This window comes from Argentina silus (assembly GCF_951799395.1).
Source record: "Argentina silus genome assembly, chromosome: 3".
Classification (NCBI taxonomy): domain Eukaryota; kingdom Metazoa; phylum Chordata; class Actinopteri; order Argentiniformes; family Argentinidae; genus Argentina; species Argentina silus.
This window is the reverse complement of record NC_139657.1, coordinates 18,231,116-18,256,419: the sequence shown is the minus strand read 5'-3', so window position 1 is coordinate 18,256,419 and position 25,304 is coordinate 18,231,116. Positions and strand designations below refer to the sequence as shown.

The following is a 25,304-nucleotide window of genomic DNA, read 5'->3' as shown; positions in this document are numbered from 1 at the left end:
AGGGAGAAGTGAGTAGGGGGTTCAGATAGTGATTTTACACCAGACAAGTTTAATACAGTTCCCTGACATACACATATAGAGCATTATCAGCCCAATACTGCCCAAAGTAAGCAGAGTGAGTTGCACAAAGTCATACATATCTTTATCTATTTTGTGTCTGTAACAGTCCTTTTCAAAATGTCTCCTCAGTGTATTTCCCTTGCTTGCTCATCATCCCCTCCCCCCCTCCCCTGCCCTCCACCCCCCGGGGCTATGTTGAATTTATGAGACGCTGGTCTTGTTGTTGCCAAATGAAGTGAACACGACATTGGGGTCATAGCCCTTTTTGTTTCTGATGTAATTAACAAAGGCGACGTAAGAGCCACCAAACACAGCAGGGACCCACAGCACTGTCACCAGGAAGAAGGGCACAATGAACTGTCTAATTCAATCTGCCTCTGATCAGATTTACACTAACAGCCATGAAAGAACACCTAATAGGAGATAAACAGGCAACTCGTGAATTTAGAGTTGATTCTGACTGGCTTGTAAAAGGTCCACGGTAAATGGGGAAAAGATGGAATGTCGATGCGTCTCATGGTTCTTGTTGTGCGCACAATGCTCAAAAAGTGAACTCACGTATCCGAACACTTCACTTAACGGTCAAACGAGCTGAAACCAGATCCGAAGGAGTGAGACGCGTGTCCTTCGCTGTGGTCCAGAGTCCATCATTCCCCACAGCACTTGTCTCTTACTGTGCACACCACACACATCTCCAACGCCCCAACACCACACATTCCTCCATTGTTCTCACTCGGTCCCTTCCTATCCACACAAACACAACCGAAAACCACAACAAAGAAATAATCTCCTACCTGGCTCAGGCTCCTCTCACCCAGCGACTACACACAGAGAGCAAAAGTCCAGAGGGAGAGCGACAGAGAGAGGAATGGAGAGAACGGAGGACACAGCTGTAGAGATGTGTACTCACAGGCAGCTGTCACAGAAATGGAGCTTTGACTGTGCTGCACAGGAGTCCTCACTAGCTTGTCATAGCCCACCCCCCACTGGCCCTCCCTCCCTCCCTCCCTCCCTCGCACACTCTCCCTCACATGCTCAAACTCACTTTCCCTCTACCCCCCACTCTCTTCATCCCTCCCACTGCTGTCCCTGCCCCAGCCTCCTGTCCAGCATAGACATACTGTAATACAGAGACTGTATGTGTCCTTGTTAGTGTAGCCAAGGGACTTGTGTGCAAAGGGAGACCGCATAATGAGACAATGGCAACCCTACTACCAGTTATCATCAGGTCACGTGACCTCACCAGTATGACCTCATTCACAAGGGTAGGAGACCATCTGTGGCGCACTGTTCTACTCATGACAACGCTAGCTGGCTAAAGACGTACAGATATACAGACAGCGGCTGGAGAAGCAAGATAAATGTTCTGATAAGCTTATGGCTGTGAGTCTATAGCAGAGGAACGGTTATACTGTGTTGACTATGCAGATGTCCTGGTTGGTGGAGACTTGAAAGAGCATACGCAGAGCAGATATCCAGGTGTGTTGTCTTAACAAATTTGTTTAAGTTACATGGCCATAAGTGATCATTATACAAACAACCTCTCATTTGAAAGAGACTGTGCAGGACTGTATCACCTCAAGACTTTCAGCAAAAGGCATATCAGTCCTAACTTACATGCAGGGAGGCACTATTCATCAACACCGACTGTAAATACACACATGGATCCATGGCAGTTCTACTTCATAACCAGAACAATGTCCATCTTTAGACATCTCAAAACGACCAAACTACCTCAAGTTACCAAACTTGGAAGAGGAGTAACTGAGCACCACTTGAGCTGATTTCTCCGGTCACATAAACTAGGTTGAATCAGGACAGCCTGGTTTTTAAATGAGACCAAGTGGATTAAATGCCTTTCCTGTTCAGCACCTTACAGAAGAATCTGGTGTCAGGTTCTCATTGCAGGGAGAGTTCACACAGGCAAGTCCATTTTCCTTTGACATTGATAACAAACTATAAATGGTGAGAAACACAGCAATCTTTACAACAACAACAACAAATAAAAAAGTTCTGTTCATTTGAATTTGGTTATTCTATACCAACAAAGAGCCAAGCCAAGCTAACCATAAGGGTGGATCTCTGGCGCCCTCCTCTGGTTATACTGTCGTTTTTTCTTGATCTGCTTGAACAAAACGTAGTGAAAAACCGGGTCAGAGAGACATGCATACATGGTTTATTCTAGGCCCACTATTGTCAAAGTGGGGTACACATACCCCGGGGATACGTGGATCGATCTAGGAGGTACGCAAAATAAATCAGTGATTTACCTTCCCAAACAGTCCTGTTGAATAGCTGACTGCAGTCTCAGTACCAAAAATAAATGCACGCACCCTGTCCAACAGAATAATATTATCACAATGTAAGGGATAATGTTCATAGAATATCACTTAGGCTACAAAATAACCGACAGGGGTAAATATCTGTTAAAAGTTTGGGAACCACTGTTCTAGGCCATGGCAAATAAACTACCAAACACAATAGGATCCAGATTTCTTTCTTCCTTTCAGAGCTCTTCCCATGCCCCATTCTATCCACCCCTCTATCCCAGCCCAGTGCACCTCACCCATCCCCCCCTCTAACCCAGCCCAGTGCACCTCACCCATCCCCCCATCCACCCCTCTAACCCAGCCCAGTGCACCTCACCATCCCCCCATCCATCCCAGCCCAGTGCCTCTCACCCATCCCCCTCCATCCACCCCAACCCAGTACCCCTCTCCCATCCCCCCCCATCCACCCTTCTATCCCAGCCTGGTGCCCACTCACCCATCCCCCCTGCTGGATGATGTAGTCTGCCTCGTTATCCTCCAGGAAGCGTACTCCCAGAGGCAGCAGTGTGACCAGGGACATCCCCTCTCCCTGCAAGGCCTGCAGCAGCACCAGGGGAACCAACACCTGGAGAGACGAGGAGGAGGACGAGGGGGAGAGAAGAGAGGGAAGAGAATGAGAGTCATTGCCAGCTCAGACAGCCTCTAGCCCTCTAAGGTAGCCCCCTTCCATGTACAGTAGGTCTTTGTAGATCTGAAGGAATTGAATAGGCGTAAGAAAAATGATGATGGCTCCACCTAGCTCAGGATAAGGGGAGCCTCTGCCATATTGCTTACATCTACCTGATTCTTTCAGACCTAGATTTATACACTCCATATGGATAGACTAGGACAATGGGCTATGGGGTAGTTTTGGACAGGGCCTTACAGGTTGTCAGTCAGTAATAATGAGTACAGAGATTGAGAGGGGTTGGCCGTGGAAGCAGCTAGAGAACGGAGAGGTCGCTCACCTTGTTCCAGCCACCTTGTGTGTGGGAGGAGACCTCATGTGCTGCGTCTCTGAACCGCTCGTAGTCCAAGGGCCTGCAACACACACACACACACACACACCTCAGTGATCTATCAGCAATGACCTTGAATTACTGCAACTTGAGAGAGGGCAAAAATGTGTGTGGTGTCATTTTCTTTCGAGTCAATCACTAAACATATAACCTAACCAATGGGGGGGGGGGTGGGGGGGGTGGATAAAGCTCAAAACTAAAAATAGCCCTTGTAGAAGTAATGCAATACAATATTTCACAACAACCAATGTGACATTAAGAACTGCTCGACGGAAAGTGTTTCCTAAGGCCTTGAGAGTAATTTACAGTGAAGACGAGACACAAAAACACACTTCTGACTATGGCTATGGCCAGTTAGACATGTATTTTATGACTGAGAGTGAAAGGGTTCCAATGTTGGGTGTGCTGTGTGGTATTTCTCCAAGATCATTTTCAGAAGCAGGTCACATAAGGCCACTGACCAAACAAAGTTGGACTGTCAGTGTCAGAGACATTTTCCATTGAAACCCTTTTTTAGGGGGGGGGGGTGCAACAGAGCTAGACCTGGGCAGGTGGGGTATACACTGGTGCAGATACTCACCCACTGAGGAGTGTGTGTACAGCGGAGTCCAGGTGTGTGTCCAGGTCTCGGGCTACCCGGTCTCCCAGAGCAGCTAGGCAGTCCTCAATGGAGCTCTCTGGGTTTGCAGGACTGAACACTGGAGACGTATTACAGTCAAAGCCTGTGCTGGAGAAAGCTACAAACACACAGACAAACAGGTCAGATAAGAGTGTCATGGAAGGGATTGAATGAAATAGAATGTGTTAGTCGTGTGTGTGTGTGTGTGTGTGTGTTCCCTCTTACAGAATGAGATATCATCTTCCAGTCGTCTCAGTTCTTCCTCTATCTGTCCCTTCATCACTCTGTTCCTCTCCCTCTCGTTTTCTCTCGTCTGGTCATCTCCTGTGTCACAATCACAATTCTTTTATTTGGCCAAGTATATTTGCACATAGAGGAAATTGACTTGGTGAGGTTGAAAAAAAACTAAAAAAAACAACAATATAATCACACACCCCTTACCTATGACACTGGTTAAAGTTGATAGACAAATGATGAGTGAGAATTGGACAATTTAAATCAAAAGGTCAATAGATATACATTCACAAAGCCATCATGATTTAAGTGCATAAACCCACACAGGGCCGATATATATCACAATCTGGGAAGACCATTGGATATTCAATATCTCACTCTTAATTGATCGATAAGTGAGAGCAAAACCTCTTAGTTGGCACTTTAAATTTCTTGGCCAAAACAGTACTGCTTGTTAAGGTATTTCCCCCTGAAGTAGCCTCATGTCCAAAGACATTTGCTGGTGAATGACAGGCTAGATTGAAATCTAATAACAAATCCAGCTAAGAAGACAACTATGAAAACAAAAGGATATCAACAAAAGGAATTTCCATAACTACAGACTTCAGTGAGCAATGTCTTTGTTAATACCATTCAGTGCTGGCACCTCAAAGAATTAAGAAAGAATCTCTCTCAAAGAATTTATGACCTTCACAATTAATCTGAAAAAAAGTGTGGTTATATTTGACGATGCTACCATTCATTGTCTACTTCCCCATTATCAGTTTGGGTCAAAGTCAGAATACGGCCATCTGTGCTTTAGGATATGATGCAAGAACTGCAGGTCACAATTGTACATACTGTATGTATGTCATGGTTGACAGAGATTTTGGTTAAAATGTTACATGAAAGAACAAGCAACTGTATGGAAAAGACCTTGGGAATGTCAGTCTATAGAAAGTAGACCTATAGCCTTGCACCCATTGCAATTCAACTCTCACACACAAAGCAGCTCCATAACCAGGGTTGTGAACCTATGGTATAACATTCAATATGCACAGTTTACCAAACAGAGCAGTCGTGGATGGACTCACAACATGCAAACTTGCCATAAGGGATATACAGCACTGAGCTGTTTACACAATGTGCAGCTCCCACTCTCAAGCAGCCCTCCCCCCTTCTCCTCCTTGCCCTGCTCTCCTCAGCGGGACCGGAGGGCTCTACCATCGCGTGCATCCAGACACAGATGCACATCACACACTCATGCACACACACTAGTGAATTATTGACAACATTCAAGCTGCTGGGGGCATAGAGACCCACACAATGGGCCACAGCAGCACACTTGCGCACGCACGCGCGCACACACACACACACACCTCAAACCCTCCATGACTGGTTATGAAACCACATGAATGCCCCCATTCAGCCAGAGAGGATTGTGGGAAACTATGATGTAGAGAGATTTCATTGGATCAGTGATGATGACTCTGCCTCAGTTCACACTCCCTCCGTCAAACTGCATTGGTCACTTACGCTATGCTGTCAGCGTGCCAGCTGTTTGACTGTGCCCAACCTGCTCTCCTTTGTTTGAAAGCAGCACAGCTGAAACAAGGAAATCAGCCAGGCAGGACACATGCAACCAATAAAGAAACAAAACAACCTTCAATGAAAACATTGTCAGTCTGCTGACCAGAGTCCAGTACTGCTGAAAAGTTGATTCCAGAGTGTACTCCATAGAAATACAAGTAATTTATATGGTGTATTTATTGCTCGGAGAGAGAGAGAGAGGAACTGTATTGTAGCCAGGTGACGCTTCAACATGGAGTTTCCATACATTAAACCTCTCATTCGCAGTCAGTCCCTCTCCCTGCCTCTCACACATTAAGTCAATGAGTGAGGTTCAGTGTTGGTTTTCCTAGGCTAGGTGCTGGTTCAGCACTCCGTCCGTCCGTCCGTCCAGCCAGCCTGTGCTGTGCCTCTCTTTGCTCTGGCCCAATAGTGTGTGAGTAATCCAATGGTGATTGCACACGACAGGCTGTCAGAACGCGGAGCGGGCCAAGCGGAAAGCAGGGATCAGGCACTCATCTCTCCCCCCTTCACCGGCCCACAGAATGACAAAACAGGGGGGACAGGAAATATGGAGGAATCCTCCTGTCCCTGTCTGAGGGACAAATGGCCTTTTAGATCTAAGAGTCACCTTCATTCATATTCAACGCAGGCATCACATGGAACACCAGGAAGGCCTTAGAAAAAACCCAGGTTGATCCTCCTGGGTCCACAAAGCTGGGGGTGACTGAGCTGGGGGACTGATCCCAGCTGACCCAAAGCAACACTGATACAACACAAGCTGCCCTCTAGGAAACTCCTCCATGCCACTGTCAGAAGTGTCAGCAATGTTTACATACATGACACATGCTGTTGTTCAACCTTAGCATAAGTAGGGGACAACAAGGCATGCTTGGAGGTCATGCCTCCCATGGCTGCCCATACATGCTGTACAGGCATGGTAGGATTCTTGGGCAGCTGCTAGAATAAAGACAAGAACAGATACAAACACGAGCTCAACCCAGCCCACAAAACAGTCTCTGTTCCAAAGCCACTGGGCAGGTTTTTCATGCCAGAGACAAAGACAGCAATCACTGTATATTTCTAATGAGTCAGTGAAAGCGAGGATAGGCCGACAGATGGCAATTTGCCTACACTCTCTCTATCCCCACTCCCTCTGTCCTCATTTTGGGGGTCAGTGTCATTGATAAAGGGGGTGTGCAGAGCAGACTGTCTTGTCTTACCTCCAGTACCAGAGGCGTGTGGCTGGGTGGGTGGCAGTAGACCCAGGTAGTTGAGGACGATGTATTGGGTCTCATAGTGGAAACCCTCAGGCACAGTGGTGGAGGTGGAGCCCGAGGCAGCCATTGAACAGATACGTCAGACTCAGGCACATGCACAATCAAATCTGGAAAATTCTTGAAACTCCTGAAAGTAAGAAAACAGAGAGAAAGCACAATGAGTGTACAAGGACCAAAAAAAAGTACCTATTTAGAGCATGTTGTGCACCAGCCTGTGACTATACTGTGAGACAATGTCTGTGTGAAATCCAAGCCAAATATCATAGTATAACACAATTACAGTTTATGTGAAATCTATGGCTAATATCTAAGTGTGACACAATTACAGTTTGCACACTGGTCCTGGCATAAAATTAACTTAAATCAGAGACACATGGTTATCAGGGTTGCATCTAGTATTGTATGAGTATTAACACGTGCAGCACAGACCCTGGGGCATCAGTGGTTACTCACAATCCTTTTATGCACAGGAAGAGTCTCACATTATCTCATTATCATCAGACCATTCATAACGCTGTGCTCGAGCCATTCGTGACAGAAACATTTCAGAAGACAATGAAATGGATAACAAAGTACATAGAGTGCCTTTCAGAACGTGGAAGTCCGCCATGCTCACCATCACATTACACAACACAATTCACTGACCTCCCAAGTTACAAAGATGTTTTATGTAATACGCGTTTTACATTGAGAGGCTGTGTACTTGCAAATACATTAATTCGCTACTGTATTTGACCTACGTGATACAGTAGATACTCAGCTCAGCTGCTGCTGGCTTTCGTAATGCAAGCGACACATCGGGTAATATCCGTGCAACATTCACCTTGGCTTACAGAGAGTGAGAGAGTGCTGAGTTCAATGTTAAATGGCACAGTTATGAATATGAAACGCAAGTATACCGCTGGAGCCTACAGCTTATCCACATTGTGCTCGCGGCATCTCGCCAGCTCGCACGCGATGTCCCAATACTTTTAGCTAGCTGGCTTGCTAGCTACCACACCTCCTTGCACGTCCCCGGTGTGGCTCCTAGCTAACTTCTCTAACCAGCTAACTCGTACTATTGAACATTGCAATTAAAGCAACTAGTTATAGTTGTCGTATCCCAAGCTATTGTCCTATAAGTAGAAATGCCATAGTCTCTAGAGCACTTCTTACCCGCGTCCCGAGCTGGTCCCGAGGCAATTTCAGTCCTGACAAAAGCGTGTCGAGGAAAACGTGAGAGACACACTCCCTGCACTACCAGCAGAGGAGCGAAGCGGTTATTTTAACTAACGGTATCACTGGGGTGTGCGTTTTTATCTTTATCCAAAAAGCTGTTGAGCGTGGCTCTCACTTCTCTAATTTGTAGACAGAACAGCCATTATGTGGACAACATAGTGTAGAGATAGGTCAAAGGGCTTATTTATTTATTATTTTAAGTGCATAAATAATATAAGTATTACCAGTATGTGTGAATGCACGTGTGCATGATTTTGAGTATGCTGCATTAAAATGTAAATTAAGAAATCTGTTATTCTTTTTTCATTAGTAATTATATGATTTGTCCTCTCATACAGAGAAAAAAAAAGTTGGGTGACACTAGGCTGTATAAATTGGCATCCATGTTGTATAGGATATCTCGGCAGAGAATCATATTTCTCTATACATGTTTTACAACTACGTCACTAAAACAGTTTGACAAATGATTATCTTTACTTCTTTTACTCGTGACAGGTAAGGACTTGTCTTTACAGATAAACACTGTGCATGTGCCGCCATCATGCGGACATAAATGTAATTCTATCTATTCTATTGAGGATGGAATCTAGAGTTGGATTCACATAGTGGACTGCGATTTTCTAGGAAATTATTAAGCACTGTTATTATATATGTGCTTAAAGTGCTGAATTTACAAATAATGGATAAAATAACTACAAGGCACATCGGATACAAAAACACCTATGACATACTAGCGGGCAAGAGACGGTTAGTTCACGGGGGTCCGTGGGCGATTGATGCTGCGTTCAAGTGCTCCTCGGAAGCTCAGAATTTCCCAACAAGATTTTGATAAGATTTTGCGTAGGGCTCCGTATTGGCTAATTCTGACATAGCTCAGCGTGGGAAACGAAATTCTCAGAATTACACGAGTTGACGAGTCTGCAATATTTCCTAGCTCAGAGGAGCACTTGAATGCAGCATGTGTAGTAATATTGCTGGGGGGGGGGACGACGACGACGACAGTACAATACATTCACCAATAAACATTGAATTGCTCATAAAACATGGCATAACAGATGATCATCATTTCATCATCACCATGATCAGCGATTTGCGCAGCGCTTTTCTGTTGCTAGCCCCCGTGAACAAGCAAGTCAGCTGACCGTCCAGCAAACAGACAGTTTTGCTCTTAGCTAAAGCTGTCATCATCAGTCCTTTAGCACTGGGAGAACTTGCTACAGCACGGTAACGACGCGATCCAGCCAAGACATTCCGATTAAAGACACTAAACTTATTATTAACTTTCTTCTAGCTAGTTAGTTCCAAAGACTCAGCCATGGCGCTCAGCGATGCCGACGTACAGAAACAGGTATGTAAAAGCTTTTTAATTTGAGCTAGCTAGCCCAACCTAAACTCTAGCATAACTGTACAAGTACTTGTTATCTATATGCTGGCCAGGAAATGTAATATGCACAAGTTTATCACAAACTTTAGCCTGCTTTGATAGTTTAAGTTTTCAGTTATTCACCACTTATGCCAAATAATTCAGCTCAAATAACTTTCCATGGAGCTGGTACTTCCTCATTATGCTGGGGCACAAACGCACATTTTGGAGCAATATGCCCAACAAGCCACTTCGCAGTTGTATGATTATCCCTGGAAAGCCTGGGTTGCCAGTACACTGTCCAGACTGGATATGCCTCGGTGATTTCTGCTTAAAAAGCACTTTAGGAATAAATCAATGGGGTAGCCTACATCTCTGTCATGCCCTAAGGGGGCCTTTATGTAATGCCCTCACTACCCCCACCCATGTCAATCCACTGCCACTGCAGTTATAGGCAGAGAGGGTGAAATGGATAGTTGATTGTTTATGTTAGGGTTAGGGTTGTAGTCATTCAGGAAGATTCACTGAATCATCTTACTTGTCCATGAGGAAACGTGTCTTATCTAACCTCCCCTCTGTGCTCTCTTTTTTGAGAACACACACACACACACACACACACACACACACACACTTCATGATGCCACATTCCACATCTCAGTGATAAGAAATGAGAATTGTAACAGCTACTTTCTTAATTATGGTATGGATTGTGATAAAAGCTGACATTCCCACCCTTTTATTTTTCCTCGACAGATCAAGCATATGATGGCCTTCATTGAGCAGGAGGCCAGTGAGAAAGCAGAGGAAGTTGATGCTAAGGTAACGGGCCTATATCACCTCCCATCTTGTGTGCCAGTTTGATCAAGATAAGAGTTTTGAACAGTTGTCTGTAAAGTATGTGTGTCTCTCTATTTACCTTTACAGGCAGAGGAGGAGTTCAACATTGAGAAGGGCCGTCTAGTGCAGACCCAAAGGCTCAAGATCATGGAGTATTACGAGAAAAAAGAAAAGCAGATCGATCAGCAGAAGAAAATGTGAGTCATTTTCCCTCAGGTCCAGTACTCGAAGGGCAATTCCTCAGTAACAGAATGATGCTGGGACATGATTTTTCATTTTCAAACATATGCCAAACGAAAACCCTTGATAGCAAAGTTTAACAAACCATACAACTCTATGCACAAGGACTACTTCTAATTAGCTATAATATATGCCATTTACTTGACGCTTTTATTCAAAGCAACTTACATTATAGTGAGTGCATGCGTTTTTCAGTATTTATGGTCCCAGTGGGGAACAAACCCACAACCTAAGAGTTGTTAGCACCATCTACCAACTGAGCCACAGAGGACCACAATGTGTGATATGGATGTGGATTAACATCTGTATCACACATTGTAACAGTGACTGCATGGGTCCCCCACAGAAATGCATAATTTATGAATTTGTCATTCTGTACATGATGATGTAGCAAAAATATGGTACACACAGGTAGAAAAATACAATAGACACTCTCATCAAGGTAATAATGTCTTCTTTTATCAACATATATAGAACATTAAAAAGGGTATTTGATAAAACTCAAGAAACATACATCTGCCTTTGAAACGCTTATTTTTTGTTATTTAAATCAATGACATTTGTGGTTCTGTCTTTGTCTTCATTATAAACATATATTTGAAATAGCCTACACATTTGTCACCAAAAAACTGAATTAGAAAATATTGTAGCCTACTACTACTACTACTATACGCCTTTGGACTGTTTTAACGTCTCCTACTCCTCCTCCCCCTCATCCTCATCCTCCTCACAGTCAGATGTCCAACCTGCTGAACCAGGCCAGACTGAAGTTGCTGAAGGCTCGTGACGACATGATCTTGGTAAGCGCCCTTTACTCGCACGTGACCTGGCTATATTAAATGTTCAGCCTTTATTGAGTGTAGGGATGGGCATTTAAAATGTTTTGACTGTTCGGGTACATGATATTATTATTATTATTTTTTTTTTGTCTTGTATTAAAAAAAAAAAACTGCAACTTTAACACTTTAACACGGATAGAACAGATAGACTCCCATATTCAGCTGATGGTTTGGCTCTCATCTCCATCTTGTCTATCAAAAAACGTTCCAGAGAACTAATTTACTTTACTTGTAGCCTAGTAGAAGCTACTGAAGCTGCTAAACCGAACCAGAACAGACACTATAGTGAGTCAGCAGCACAACCAACTTTAGAGTAACTGCTGACTCTATCGGGAGGCAGGAGCAGCATAGATGTGTGATCTGTAAGTGCATGCAGGGGCTGAGAGCAGAGGAGAGGAGAGGCTTAACAGCAGAGAGGTGAGAAAAAAAGGTTTAGCCCTTTTCAATAGCCAGCTAATCACGGCTCCGCCATTTCTTACCCTCAGATCACTCAGTATGGCCCGAATTTACAGTTGGATGCGATAACAAAAAAAAAAAAAAGACCCACCCCTAATTGAGTCTCAAACTCATCAGAGATCTCTTCTTGTGCTCTCTAACTCTCTCTCTCTCTCTCTCTCTCTCTCTCTCTCTCTCTCTCTCTCTCTCTGTGTCACACTGTTTGTGTCAGGATCTTCTCAGTGAGGCACGTCAGAGGCTAGCAGACATCGCCACGGACCCAGCCAGATACTCTGTGTTGTTGGAGGGGCTAATACTGCAGGTAAGCTCTTCTTTCAGTAGCAATCAAACTTATGAACCCCTGTTTTAGTTTATGATGGTAGTTACCCTCTCCTCCTTCAATATGATGCAGTGTGATCCATGGCCATGCTCTTGCTGCATTCTCAGGGATTCTACCAGCTGCTGGAGCCCAAAGTAATTATTCGCTGCCGGCAACAAGACGTGGCTATAGTGCAGGTCAGTTGTGCTGTTAGGGTTGCCTTCAATGCATTGCTCTTTTGACAGCCAAACACTTATTTTAAAGACTTCTGTTTTTGCCATTCAGGCTGCAGTTGAGAAAAATATCCCTGTCTACAAAGCTGCTGTGAAGAGCAACATTGTTGTCAGCATTGACCAGGACCGTTTCCTCTCACCTAACATGTAAGAGATGAATTTTCCTCATCTGTTTCATATTATTATTATTATTATTATTATTATTATTGATAATAATCTCGAGCACATCATTATAAAACAATGTAAATTAATAAGGAAACTGACAGCAATACATAAACAGCTATTTCCAGTGCCCTGTGTAAGTAATGGGACAGTGAAGCATTTTTTCTTCTTTTGGTTCTATACTCCAAAAGTGGATTTGAAATCAATAATTACTATGAGGTTAAATTAGAGATTCTCAGCTTTTATTTGATGGTACTTGTGTACGTATTGGTTTCACCATTCTGAAATTACAACACTTTTCATGCATAGTCCCCCTATTTCAGGGTACCCAAAAGTGATGGGACAACTGGCTTGACAGGTGTTTCTAGTATGTCAGGTTTGTGCTGTGACATTATTTGTGCAGTCATAAGAGAGCTCTCAATGTCTAGTATTGATTCTAGGCTTTATGTTTGCCTTTGGTGTCTGCTATTGATGTCTGTCAACATGAGGACCAAAGAGATGTTTATGAGTCAGGGAAGCCAATGTCAGAAAAAATCTATCAGAAACCGAGCCAAAACCTTGAACCTACCAAAATCAATAGTTTGGAACATCATTAGAAGGAAAGAAAGCACCGGTGAGTTCAGAAATCGTAAATGGCCTGGCAAGCCAAGGAAGACTTCTACAGTGTGATGACTGAAGAATTCTCCCCATAATTAAAACAAGCAAATGCATCCAAGCCTATTGGACAGTGCTTCATCATACAGCAGGACAGTGACTTTTTTTAGGGCCAAAAAGTGTAAAGTTGTTGACTGGCCAAGTCAATCTCCAGATTGAAGTCCAATTGAACATGCGTTTCATTTGCTGAAGACAAGACTTAAGGCAAAACGCCCTCAAAACACACACCAACTACAGGCCTGCAGTATGGATTGTACTACACGTGAGTGCGTAATGATCGGTCCACCCCTAAGCCATGGCAAAAGTGCCTAATCTACTATCTAATGTGTCTGTCCGTGTGTCTGTCTGTTCTCCACAGCTCTGGAGGTATTGAAGTCTACAACGCCAATGGAAAGATAAAGGTGGCCAACACTCTGGAGAGCAGGCTAGACCTCATGGCTCAGCAGGTACGGCATAACAGGAACTACAATTACATACAATGTTTGTATTGATTGTTTGTATTGTATCATAATGCACAGTGTGACAGTGTGCAAGTCTGTATCATTCTGCTTCATTCAGATCTTCTCCCCTTACAGATGATGCCTGAGATCAGACAGTCCTTGTTTGGTGCCAACCCGAATCGCAGGTTTTTGGACTGAATATACCATGCTGCCTGACGGAGACACATGCACAGAGGTGGACTCCAAGAGGAATACGGAAAGGTGGAGGGATCATTGGATGTTTCACTGTGAATAAGACTCTTTCTTTTGTATTAGACAAGAAAGTTAATTGAAAATTGATGTTGACTGTACTTCTGTTCAGCTGGGTTTATGACAATACTGTTTCTGTGATGTTCTGATACAGCCTGTCTATTTTCCTATACGATTAACGATGGAATGGATAGAAAGAAACACCACAGCTGTTTACATGCCGAAGCACTATTAAGTGCCATTATTTTTCCCTGTTACAAACACTTATCCCTTTGTTCTTCACAGTCTGTTAGAAACTGCTTAATAAGACACTGTGACATTAGAGTGTGTGTTGGCTGATGAATACTCATTTTTGAATTGTGAAAAATGTTGTCCTTAAGTCATTTTAAGATGCCTTTTGCCTTCACAAGTGCATTATTTATCTGTACATCCTTGTGTAATTGTCACCCTAGGCCTAAATTGTCCATTTTCCTTTTCGAGAAAAACGAATCAAGGAGGGTTTGTTTGTGTCTGAAACATTTATCGCTGATCATCTAAAACCCATGCGTATTCCCCCAAGTGTGGGTGGGTGGGTGGGTGTGTGCGTGCATGGACGCGTGGGTGTTTGTGTGTGTGTGAGACAGACAGTGGATCTGTTTTCTATTGTTATTTTGAAAGATTTACTTGATAATAAAAACACAGAAACCGGAATGTTTGTCTTTTTATTTACAGCTTGTAAACAGATCATTCATTCAGTTCCGATTATGTTCTCTCTCCAATGAAGAATACAGTGGTTATTCATTATAGCCCCATCAAAATATAGTCTGTCATTAAAAATGTAAAAAATGCTTTGACTGCCACCCAGTGGACTTGAACCGTATTAGAGAGTTGGCAAGAACCTGCTACTATTATGGGTCTTGTAGTCTTATCATCATTCTAAACTTTTCAAGGTGAGGGTTTGATGTTTAGGATAAGAGACTCCATCAGCAAAGATAAGGCTTTATTGCATTATTTTTATTGTGCGCACATGTCATTCAAAGAAGCATTAAAAAAAGTTAAGCTAACAGTTATACAGCTATAGATCTCTGAAAAAGTTTTGCCTCCAACTTTCCAGAGTTCTGCTGCTAGAACAGGAAGGCAAGGCATCAGAGAGTGGCCCTGGCTCAGCAGTCTAACCTGAAGGAGAGGAGTCCTGTTACAGGACAGAGACTAGGATTAAAGCATTAGCGAGCAGATTAACAACTGACCCTACAGTCACTGGCAGTGCTTCTCACAGAATCCAAGGATACAACTCTGGACTCACGGATGGAAAAGCTACTCACTGGTGAGGAGGTGAAAATTCAATATGGAGATAAGGACCTTTTTCATTCAAGGAAAACAAACGTTGCTCTCTGTGAAATGTAGACCAATTGCTTTGAATTTAGGCCAAATTCTAGTTAATGGTAGACATCTCATCAAACATGGTAATCCAGTCCACATTATACAACATTTATACAGTGTATAAAAACGATTTGATCATTTAAAAACTAATTTAAAAAGGGGATTGTCACACAGTGCTTTGTTGAACAATTGAACAGATTACATGATCTCCTCAAGGCTGACAAACTCAAGGTGCCTCTGCATAACAACCATATGAAGAGTTACTTCTCTGGTTAAAAATATGATCCCTAGTCAAGCCACCAACCAACCTGGGACACACACTTCCAGATTAGTCACACAAACACACAGGATCCTGTCTTGCCTAGAGAAACCTGTTTACAGCTTCTTCTTCTTTTTATTTTTAAATCTAGAGAAACATAATTAGTGTGCAATGTTGGTTCACATCAGTGGAGGCTGGTGGAGGTCGAAATCGTCCTCCGATTTCTACCACCAGCCTCCCCTGGTTCACATGTTAGCAGTTAGAGCTTCCCCATCTCACTCTCTTACTCCTTTGGTTATGATTGTGACCTCCTTTTCTCTCCCTCTCCTTCTCTCTCCCTCTCCTTCTCTCACCCTCTCCTCTCTCCCTCTCCTTCTCTCACCCTCTCCTTCTCTCTCCCTCTCCTTCTCTCACCCTCTCCTCTCTACCTCTCCGTCTCTCTCTCTCTCCTCGTACTCATTGCTCATACAGTAAGGGCCCCTCTCTCCTCTCTCCCTCCATTCGCTGCTGAATGAAGCAGTATGTTTGACTGTAAAGAGACACCGCCACATGCTGCTATCCCAGCAGCTGTAGCACCTGCTCCCCAACGCCCAGGAAGTACACCCCCTGTGCGATGCCGAAGAGAGGAGCGATGACCAGGGCACGACATGTTGCCCCCTTTAGGAATGCTGCAGGCCCCTCCCGACTCAAGATACGTCTGTAGAACAGTGAGAATTCTGCTGTCAGACAAAATATTATGTATACACAACAATGGAGGTGCAAACATGTAGGTGTTGTTATCGGGCCGGTCTTACCGTGTGCAGTCAACGATGCCGCGGTAGGAGTCCTCCCCCTCCCCCTTCTGTAAGGTCTGCAGGCGGGTCTTTATGACTGCAAACACACACACACACGAGAAACATCTATGTCAACACAACTGCCCTACTTTTCAAACTATATACAGTAAGCATCATTGCTTTCACTGCATTACTTCTGATAATTGATATCGTTGCATCTTTGCAATCATAGAGTATCATGATTACAGTCCAAGAATTCATGAAAGCCTTCCCATTGAAAGGTCTACAGTAAAGTGCAACCCATCTCCTGCAGACAACACAAGCCCTTACAAACTGTCTCTTTATGACATCTTCACAATGATTAGATCCTGTCATTATGGACATTCATGTGTAGGACTGAATGCCATATACAACTACAGTTCTACATGGTGAATAGTGGTTTATCTGTCACGCCCTCCACTTCCACCTAGCCTGTGCCAAGCTCTCTCTCCCCTGTCTGTCTCTCGGTGTGTGTATGTGTGTGGGCGTGGCCCCAGGTTCCAGCTCGATCCTGTTCACGTCATCCACTCCACCTGCACCTGTCTGCACTGTCTGCCTGCCCTGCCTACCTGTCCTGCCTGCACTGCCTGCCTGCCCTGCCTACCTGCCCTGCCTGCCTGCCCTGCCACCATGCCCTGCTTGTCATTCTGCCCTGCCATTCCGTTCCCCCTATTCCTTCATTAAAACCCGGTTCCTTTAATATACGTGTCCTGCACTTGGGTTCTCTAGCTCTGACCGTAACATTATCTCCTCTATGGGAGTGAACAACACAAACACACACACACACTGTCTTGATCAAGGTCCCAGACCGAAACATTAACATTCAATCTTGCAGCAGAGGTCTGTGTGGGAGTAGTTATTTTTTATAGTGAACAAAAACACACACGCACGCAACGCACGTAACACACACACAGGGCTCCTCCAGACCACCCCTCTCTCCTGGCCCTGCCTCACCGTCCAGTGGTGTGACAGCTACAGCTGCCACTGATCCAGCTGTGCAGCCTGCCGTGAAGGACTGCAGGAAGGGAGACCGTTCCTGCACGTCGCCCTGGCAACCTGTCCCTCTCCGGCCCAGCGCGTTCAGGTTTGCGAACAGTGGGAAGTAGATCATAGAGAAAGGGACATCCCTGGGAGTGGAGAGAGAGAGAGAGAGAGAGAGAGAGCAAGAGAGAGAGCGAGTGATGTGCTTCACAGCAGGGTGCACCCAGGCAGACAGGCAGACATAGCTGCAGGAATCTATTGATTTATGTTCGCTTTGATTAGCAAAGCTGGCAGAACATATAAGCACTATTATACATATTATGTAATCTAAAATTAACTTATTCAGATAGAGAGAGACAGAGAGAGAGACAGGGGAAATGTTCAACCGAGCGATGGCACAGAGATGTGGCAGCCCACAACAAAGGATAGGCTAGAGGTCTCTGCCACAAACTAATCACCAGTAATGAGAGACAAACCAAGCTTCACAGAGTAGTCAGTTGCCTCAGTTCAGTTCAGGATTACACCACTCAGATTTGAACAAGAAAAACAAAGCATAATGTGTTCATGTTTGTTGTTTGTTGTTTGTTGTGTGTGTGTGTGTGTTCATCTAATATCATTAATTAAACGTCTGACTATGTGCTGTTGTGTCTGTGGGGTTGTGGCAGAGAAGGTAGCAGTGTTGGCAGTGCCTAACCTCATCAGTGTGGCTCCTGCACCCTGGTAGAGCCCAGCCAAGCCGCGAGTCTTCAGCAGCTCCAGGGTGATTCTAGTGGCAGAGGTCCGAGGTGGGGGGGCAGGCTGGGCTGGTGGGGGTGCCACCAACGAGGGAGCTGGACCAGGAGAAGCAGCGGGTGCTGGAACCGACCTCTGGGCAGCTGTCACACACACACACACACACACACACACACACACACACACACACACACACACACACACACACACACACACGGTCATTATCACTGCCTAACACACAGCATATCACTGAGCTGTGGTTAGTCAGTTCACAGGACTCACCCAACCGTCCTGCGTCCTGCAGCTGGATCTTGAGCATCTCCATGGGTGTGGTCACCACCACTTGACAGGTCCCAGCCCCACATCCTGCCAGTATCTCCCCCCAGAGAGGCAACTTTCTGTAGGACACAAAGACATCGAAATCAGACTTGAAAACAGACATATGGAAATAGCACCACCACGATGGTTATGTTGCGTTAGGTTAGGTCTACAATGTTTACTAATTTGAAAAGGCTGAGGTGATAGTATAAAATAGTCAAACCTAGTGTTCATTTCATTTCATTTGAATTTAATTTAACCTTTAATTTAAATAACCACTCTCGGAAGTTTGTCGAGTTTACAGTGTGTGTTGTTCGGGGACATAAACTGAGCTACCCGTCCTTGGAGAGCTTCTGTCTGAAGATATCATTTGCTGCCAGTTTGATGGCTTTCTCTGGAGTGACAAGAGTGAGATTCACCGCAGCGCCTGAAGTGAAAAAAATAGTGATGGATTACAGCAACACACACACACACACACACACACACACACACACACACACACACACACACACACACACACACACACACACACACACACACATACACACACACACACACACACACATACACACACACACACACACACACACACACACACACGTACACACACACACACACACACACACACACATACACACACATACACACACACACACACATACACACACACACACACACACGCACTGCAGCTAACGTCACACACCACAGAACACCTTTCCCCTGCACTGGCATATGACAGCTCTAGGCTAGTTTCTAACTACTGCATGCTATAAAAACACTCAAGTGAAAAGGTTTACAACAGACACTTCATCAAATGTATTTTAAGCTAAGTCACATATTTGGTTGTTTAGTAGAAGCAAAACATTATTACAAGGTCATAGATTACCTCTATACATCCCAAAGTAGCCCTCCGTCCTAACTGTCTTCGCCAAGCAGTCCAGCCTTCACATAAAAAAAAGAGTACATTGTGAGTCCCTATTTGCAAATCCTTGAAATTGTGCAAGCAGCAAACTTTTAGAATGTTTTAAGTCTAACAATGTGTACTATACCTACTACCCACACTGAACCATACCTGTGTAGTATGTAATTACTTTGTAGCCACATAGATTTTTTTAAATTCCTAATTTACTTCAAATGCTATCATGCTATTGACACTGAATAGCCTGAACGCTATCTGAAGCTTGCCTTAGTATGCAGAATCCAGTTCATGTCATCCTAGACAGCTTGTTTAAATGAATATGTGCAACATTGCATTGAAACATGGCCCCACACTACCACACAAACACATTTAGCAATTTTCCATTTTCTGTCATTATACTGTTATTATACTGTTATAAACGTCATCACTAGCTACTGGGTTGTTCTGTAAATACACCGCGAGTAGATGAGATGCCAAAGGATCATTCTGCTGCCAACCACTATCTCACTGGGCCAACATTCTGTCTGCAGAGCACAATGCCTAGCCAGGCCTGTGATGTCATAGAACTGTCTGTGCAGATGTGTAGAGAGAGATAGACGGCTGTCTGTGTAGTTGTAGCGGTAGCAGATGGCTAATTTAGCATTGCGTGTTAAATAGAGAACCAAAACACTCAATTAAGCAAAGGCCAAAGCTATTTTCCCTAAGTGACTCATTGTTGAAGCCACACTTACTCACATGTAGCACTTACTCACCACAAAAGCACCACACCCAGATGATACATACTCATGTTTTGATTCCAGATGTGCAAAGACACAATGGAACATTAAAGGCCATATATGGACATCAGATGTCTCTTTGATTGTTCCTAGTCTCCTGACTTGAAAACGATTTCAGTGTGCTGGGGTCATATCAGGCAGCACATACAGTATGCCTGTCGTAAGTCTCTCATGGATATTTTCAGTCAGTCAGAAGAAAGATTGGGGTCAGTTGAATTTCAACTCAAACAATTCAGGAAGAAATTTCTGTGATTTCACAATAAACTGAAAATGAGAAGCTTTTTACATCATCATGTTTTAATTGAAATTAAAATCACTTCCTGAATTGGCTGAATTTAAATCAAATTCACTCTCTTAACCCTGGTCAGAAGGGGGCCAAGACTGTAGCCTACTCACATCCCGTTGTAGACTTGGGCAGCCTGCTGGTTCTGTAGGCGGGTCTTGGCCAAATCGATAGGAAACACACAAGTTACGCCCACCAGCCCTGCCACACCCCCATTAATCAGCTTAGCAGGGAGGCTGCAGAAAAAAGAAAACACAAACACATGCACGCACACAGCCACCCACGGTGACACCAATCCATGCACAAACACACACAAACAGATACACAAACAGGCATACAGACATGCAAACACACACCGAGAAAAACAGACACATATGTAAATGCACAATATTGATACATAGACCAACATTAACGTTCCCTTTTATTACTATACTATTAGATTGTTATTCTGCTCCCTTTAGAATAGATTTAGGTAAACAGATCATTGTGGTTACCTCACTTTCTGCTCGGCCATCCTGGTTCTGGCTGGGTCTCCAGGCCCACTTCTGCTCTGTCCTCCTCTCCCTCCTGATGGCACAGAGGCTCAGTCCAAGGTGTCACCACCACCACCGCCAACCGAACCGTACCCTCGCTGGCCCACCAGTCTCCAGCACTGCACAAATGCAGCTCACCTCCTCTATACTGCAGTACCAATGTAGTGTCTTCTTCTCCACAATGTGACTCCAATGAGCCTCCTCTCGTTTGTAATGTGGCACTCACTCCCTGAGCTCAATCTTTGTCCTCTGGCCAGCCTTCCTGCTTCACTGTGCCACAGGGCTGTATCTGGTCTCTGTCCCTCTATCTGTCACATCAGAACACAGGTGACATAGATGAGGTCAGATGGGCTAGGGCAACATGTTACCTTATCCCATACCTCAGTTTCATACTGAAGTCCTTGAAATCTTATTCTAAACTCTGTCTAATGGGGAGTTGCACTAACCTGCTATGGCAATAGTCAGAGCATAGTAGAGGATTGAATGTCCACACTCATAGTCTGTAATTGAATATGATGCTAAATCAAGGCTTGGTCATTCATAATTCTGAAGAGGAATATCCTGGGTGCTACCACACTGAAAGAGGACATCTTAAGTCTCTCTAATCTGCTTGCTAGAAGGGATAAGACTATTTGATCTAGAGGGTAGAACTGAAAGATGAGGGGCTTACCTGTTTCCTTCTACCGTGTTTGAAATCCACCATTTACAAAGGACTGAAAAAAAGATTGGATGTGAACTTGTAAAATTGGTTTGACAACTTTTTAGTGAACTTCAATTGTCTGTTGCTTGTCTGAAAAGGCTGTATTATTGGTAATACCACCCATGCTATTAAAAAACAAGAGTTTAGAACTCTCAGATTAGCCTCTTGTCATGTTTTACTTCCTACCTTTGTTTATTTTTCTCTTTCCTTCCTCCCTTCTCTTAGCTCCCTAATTAATCTCTCTCTTAATCTCTCCACCTCCATTCCCCTTCTGTCTATTTTTACTACTGTAAACCTTCCCTCTATCCTCTCCTCCCTTTTCCTCTGAAAGAATAAAAATCATCTTTCTCTAACTCTCACCTTAATTTTGACACCTTCCTCTTTCTTTATCTCCAGCTCTCCTCCATCACCTGATCACCCTCTTTCTAACGGTCTCTCTCTGCTATCCCTCTACTCTTCCAGTTCTGTCTTTTGCAGTGCTAGAGCCCGGTCACATTCTGCACATGCCTTTCACTGAGCCTCTCTGTAAAACTTTTTTTCAGCTCTGCTCCTTTCACACTAGTCCACTGCCAAAACACAGACAAGAGTGTCTACCCAACGCCAACCTCAAACTCCCAATCCCAACTTCCCAAAAATGCACTAGATCATCCAAATCACACAAACATAGCTCACTAGACAGTGGGGAAAAGTGTGTTTTATCATTAGGAAAGATAGCAGTGGGGAACTTACCTCTGTCAGTGCATCCAACAAGCAGGATCAAGCTGTCCACTTTCCTTTCACTTCAACAATGTGTGCAGCAACGGTAGTCAAGCGAGAGCGATCTGAGAGAGCCAGCCGCCGCTCAGGGGCCGTTGCACAAACACCAGCATTGTCCTCCTGCCTAAGTCCCTCCCTCTCGTGGTGACTCTCTGTGACACAGCCACAGTAACACAGCTCTGCACTAACGCAACACGACATAAACTCTGCCTATAGTCACAGGCAATCGCACTACAAACCCAGAGACCCTTCTCTCTTATCAGATCATAATGGTAGAGTAGTATTGTTTTAAAATCAACACAAGTTGAACAACTTTGCAAAAGCACATTGTCTATGAGTAAGCCATTCAGACACCCATATTACATAATCCCCCAGGATACAATAAGACTCATGACTGAGAGAGACACTGATCATTACAACTCAATTAACATCTATACAAAACAATATATATATAAAATATACACAAAAAAACACCAACACAAGCTCTATATTGCCCTCCAAGTATCTGATTTCTGAGTATTGATTCCAGTATTGATTTCTGTTAATGGAAAAACAACTTCTACCATTAATAATTAGACACATCAATTGGCAAATTCTTACATAAAAATAGTTGTGTGTTTTTTTGTTACAGAAATCTTTGATAAAGTAGTTTTTTTATTTTTGTTATAAGAAAGAAAAATATATAAAGTATTTTAGAGAGGTTCAGGGAGACTGTGAAAATGAGGTAACAGGTGTGTGAAATTAGCCTCCTACATAAGAGACAGTCTTCATTGTTCAATGGCATGACAGGAGAGAGCTTAAAAAATCCTTTTTACTGCCTGACTTCACTTTAATCCATATGTCATTATCTCTGTAGCTCCTGATTCCTCCACCTATGATGAGGTGTTAGTCACCCTGAATAGAAGTGTCATGGATGGTCTTTTGTGGAGGATTGGACTTCTCTGAGCCGGCTATCGAGCCTTGCAGAAAGGACCAATGAGAGAACAGCCCATACACACCCAGTTGTTGCACTGGGTAAATGTGGCCCCTAGACAGTCTGGTGTCAGGTTACAAACCCCTTACACCCCCTGGAGAGGATTTTACAACTTAGACTGTGATAATGTAGGTTTTCATTGCAATTCAGGTTTTCCAGGGCTCCTCCCTCTAGGTCAGTCACAGTCCCACTCAAATATTTAATGAGCATCCCTCTTTACATGGTAATTATACTGTATTTTATGTGGATGCAAGGATTCCAACATGGCTTTAATAAAATCATGAAAAGATTTAAAGCTGTACACTGGTCACATATGCTGAATGATCTAACTAGTAATCGGATATACTACCTCTTGCAACGGAAAAAAAAAAACTGGAAATCCACAAAGAACACTTGTCATGTCAAAGATCTTGGGTGAAAAACTCCCCGGGGGACTGAATGATTGGCATTCATGGACTTATTACCTTGAATAGCAGGACACAATGATTGCATCGAATTGTAATGGATAAACCTCATGAGAAAAATTACTTACATATCAATCCTATTCAGTGAGTTTTGACTGGGTGGTTTGATTGGAGTCTGGACAAACTCCATATTCCATATAACAGGTCCACCATGGTGACTTTGATCAATGGTTTGAGAGAGCCTTTAGTTTGCAGCACCTAAGCTCAGCTACACTGGACGACAGACACCCACAGGATCTCTCTGTTTCCTAGCAACATGGCAGTACTGAAGGGGACTGAGGCTCCCTGGGGACCTAAGCCCATCACTGCATTGACAGCACTGTGATAGCTGTCCGCGACAAGCCCTGAGGTGACTGCTCAATCAACCCCAATCCTAATAGAATTCAGATAGGTTAAATCAAAGGGCAGTTTCCCTTTCTTATCGAATAGGTGTAGCTATGTTGATAAACATACATCAGATGACTGGAAATTGAACAATTTCTCTTCATTTCATGATCAAGTTAATTCATGGTAGGGGTACACATATGATGAATAAGGCAATGATATAGTAGTATATTTAGTTTTTCATGGGCATAAATTGTAGACATGATGTAGTTTCGAGGAGCCAGGTCAGTTGTCTATCTCTAGGGCAATGGTGGTCACAACCTCATCAAAGCCAAGCTACAAGGCTACAAGGCTACCAGTCAGATTGTCTACATGCGCTTCTCACCTCCTGCGATGGGGGGAGCCACAGCTTTAGCAAACAGACTAAAAAGAGACTGGCGTTTACAAAACAAGTATTCAAAACCTTGCCATCGCATGTAGGCATACAGTATACTAAATCCACGATAGACTACTGTAGGATTTTGATGCAAAATAGGCTAAATTCCACGAGTTAAATAAGGAGATTATCATCATATATCACTTTATGTGAAGTAATATAATTGCCCCGGAGACCAAAGCAGATAAAAGGCAATAATACGGTCAAGCGGTATGAACATATTTAATTGAATGTAAAGGCGCTTTCGCGTTCCAACTTTTTTTTCAAGAAAAGCGCAACTGAAGCGACCGTGATTTTCATGAGAATATTTTAGGAGCGCTTTTTCGAGACCATTCAGAATTCACGAGCATTCCCTTTAAATGAGGACTGGTCTATCAAATCGAGGTGGCAATGATGACCGCTAAAGATTGTAAACAAAACATTGAAACCAGATAATCAAATCCAATTGGCAATACTTTTCCATTTAATTGTTATCATGTAATAACTCATATTTCGATTCGTATCTTAAGAGTTTTCTGGATTTTTGTATACTTTAATATCCCGAGTAGGTAACTGAACACCCCTCCTCGCGCAGAGCTGGTAGCGCCACCCCATCTGTTCAGCTCTTGTGAAATTCTGGTT

At 43.7% G+C, this 25,304-nt stretch overlaps 3 protein-coding genes across 3 annotated transcripts in view; 1 reads left to right on the top strand and 2 right to left on the bottom strand.

Annotated features, from left to right (window-relative positions):
• Positions 1-8,287, bottom strand: part of bcl2l13 (BCL2 like 13) — a 17,092-nt gene extending 8,805 nt beyond the window's left edge. Inside the window, exons 1-6 of the mRNA XM_083665951.1 lie at positions 8,225-8,287; positions 7,013-7,196; positions 4,233-4,331; positions 3,969-4,125; positions 3,338-3,410; positions 2,827-2,955 (exon numbers count right to left, since the gene is read on the bottom strand). Coding sequence (XP_083522077.1) covers positions 2,827-2,955; positions 3,338-3,410; positions 3,969-4,125; positions 4,233-4,331; positions 7,013-7,136 — 582 coding nt within the window. The 5' untranslated portion in view covers positions 7,137-7,196; positions 8,225-8,287. The remainder of the gene's footprint in view (positions 1-2,826; positions 2,956-3,337; positions 3,411-3,968; positions 4,126-4,232; positions 4,332-7,012; positions 7,197-8,224) is intronic.
• Positions 8,288-9,429: 1,142 nt separating this feature from the next.
• Positions 9,430-14,617, top strand: atp6v1e1a (ATPase H+ transporting V1 subunit E1a). Its single transcript, XM_083667410.1, has 9 exons — positions 9,430-9,635; positions 10,404-10,469; positions 10,575-10,684; positions 11,461-11,527; positions 12,234-12,323; positions 12,449-12,517; positions 12,606-12,700; positions 13,728-13,815; positions 13,945-14,617. The coding sequence occupies exons 1-9, from the start codon at positions 9,603-9,605 to the stop codon at positions 14,005-14,007; spliced, it is 681 nt and encodes a 226-aa protein (XP_083523536.1). The 5' UTR covers positions 9,430-9,602; the 3' UTR covers positions 14,008-14,617.
• A 1,614-nt stretch (positions 14,618-16,231) lies between these two features.
• Positions 16,232-21,011, bottom strand: slc25a18 (solute carrier family 25 member 18; the record flags this gene model as incomplete). Its single annotated transcript, XM_083666636.1, has 9 exons — positions 16,232-16,373; positions 16,471-16,546; positions 17,443-17,615; positions 18,164-18,344; positions 18,484-18,599; positions 18,856-18,946; positions 19,406-19,461; positions 20,611-20,733; positions 20,992-21,011. 9 exons carry the CDS (start codon positions 21,009-21,011, stop codon positions 16,232-16,234), a joined length of 978 nt encoding a protein of 325 aa, XP_083522762.1.
• Between the last annotated feature and the right edge of the window lie 4,293 nt (positions 21,012-25,304).

Coding starts and splice junctions, on each gene's coding strand:
- atp6v1e1a (XM_083667410.1), top strand. CDS start 9,603: ATGGCGCTCAGCGATGCCGACGTACAGAAACAG. Junction 10,470..10,574: donor CAGAGGAAGTTGATGCTAAG/GTAACGGGCCTA, acceptor TTACCTTTACAG/GCAGAGGAGGAGTTCAACAT. Junction 10,685..11,460: donor ATCGATCAGCAGAAGAAAAT/GTGAGTCATTTT, acceptor TCCTCCTCACAG/TCAGATGTCCAACCTGCTGA.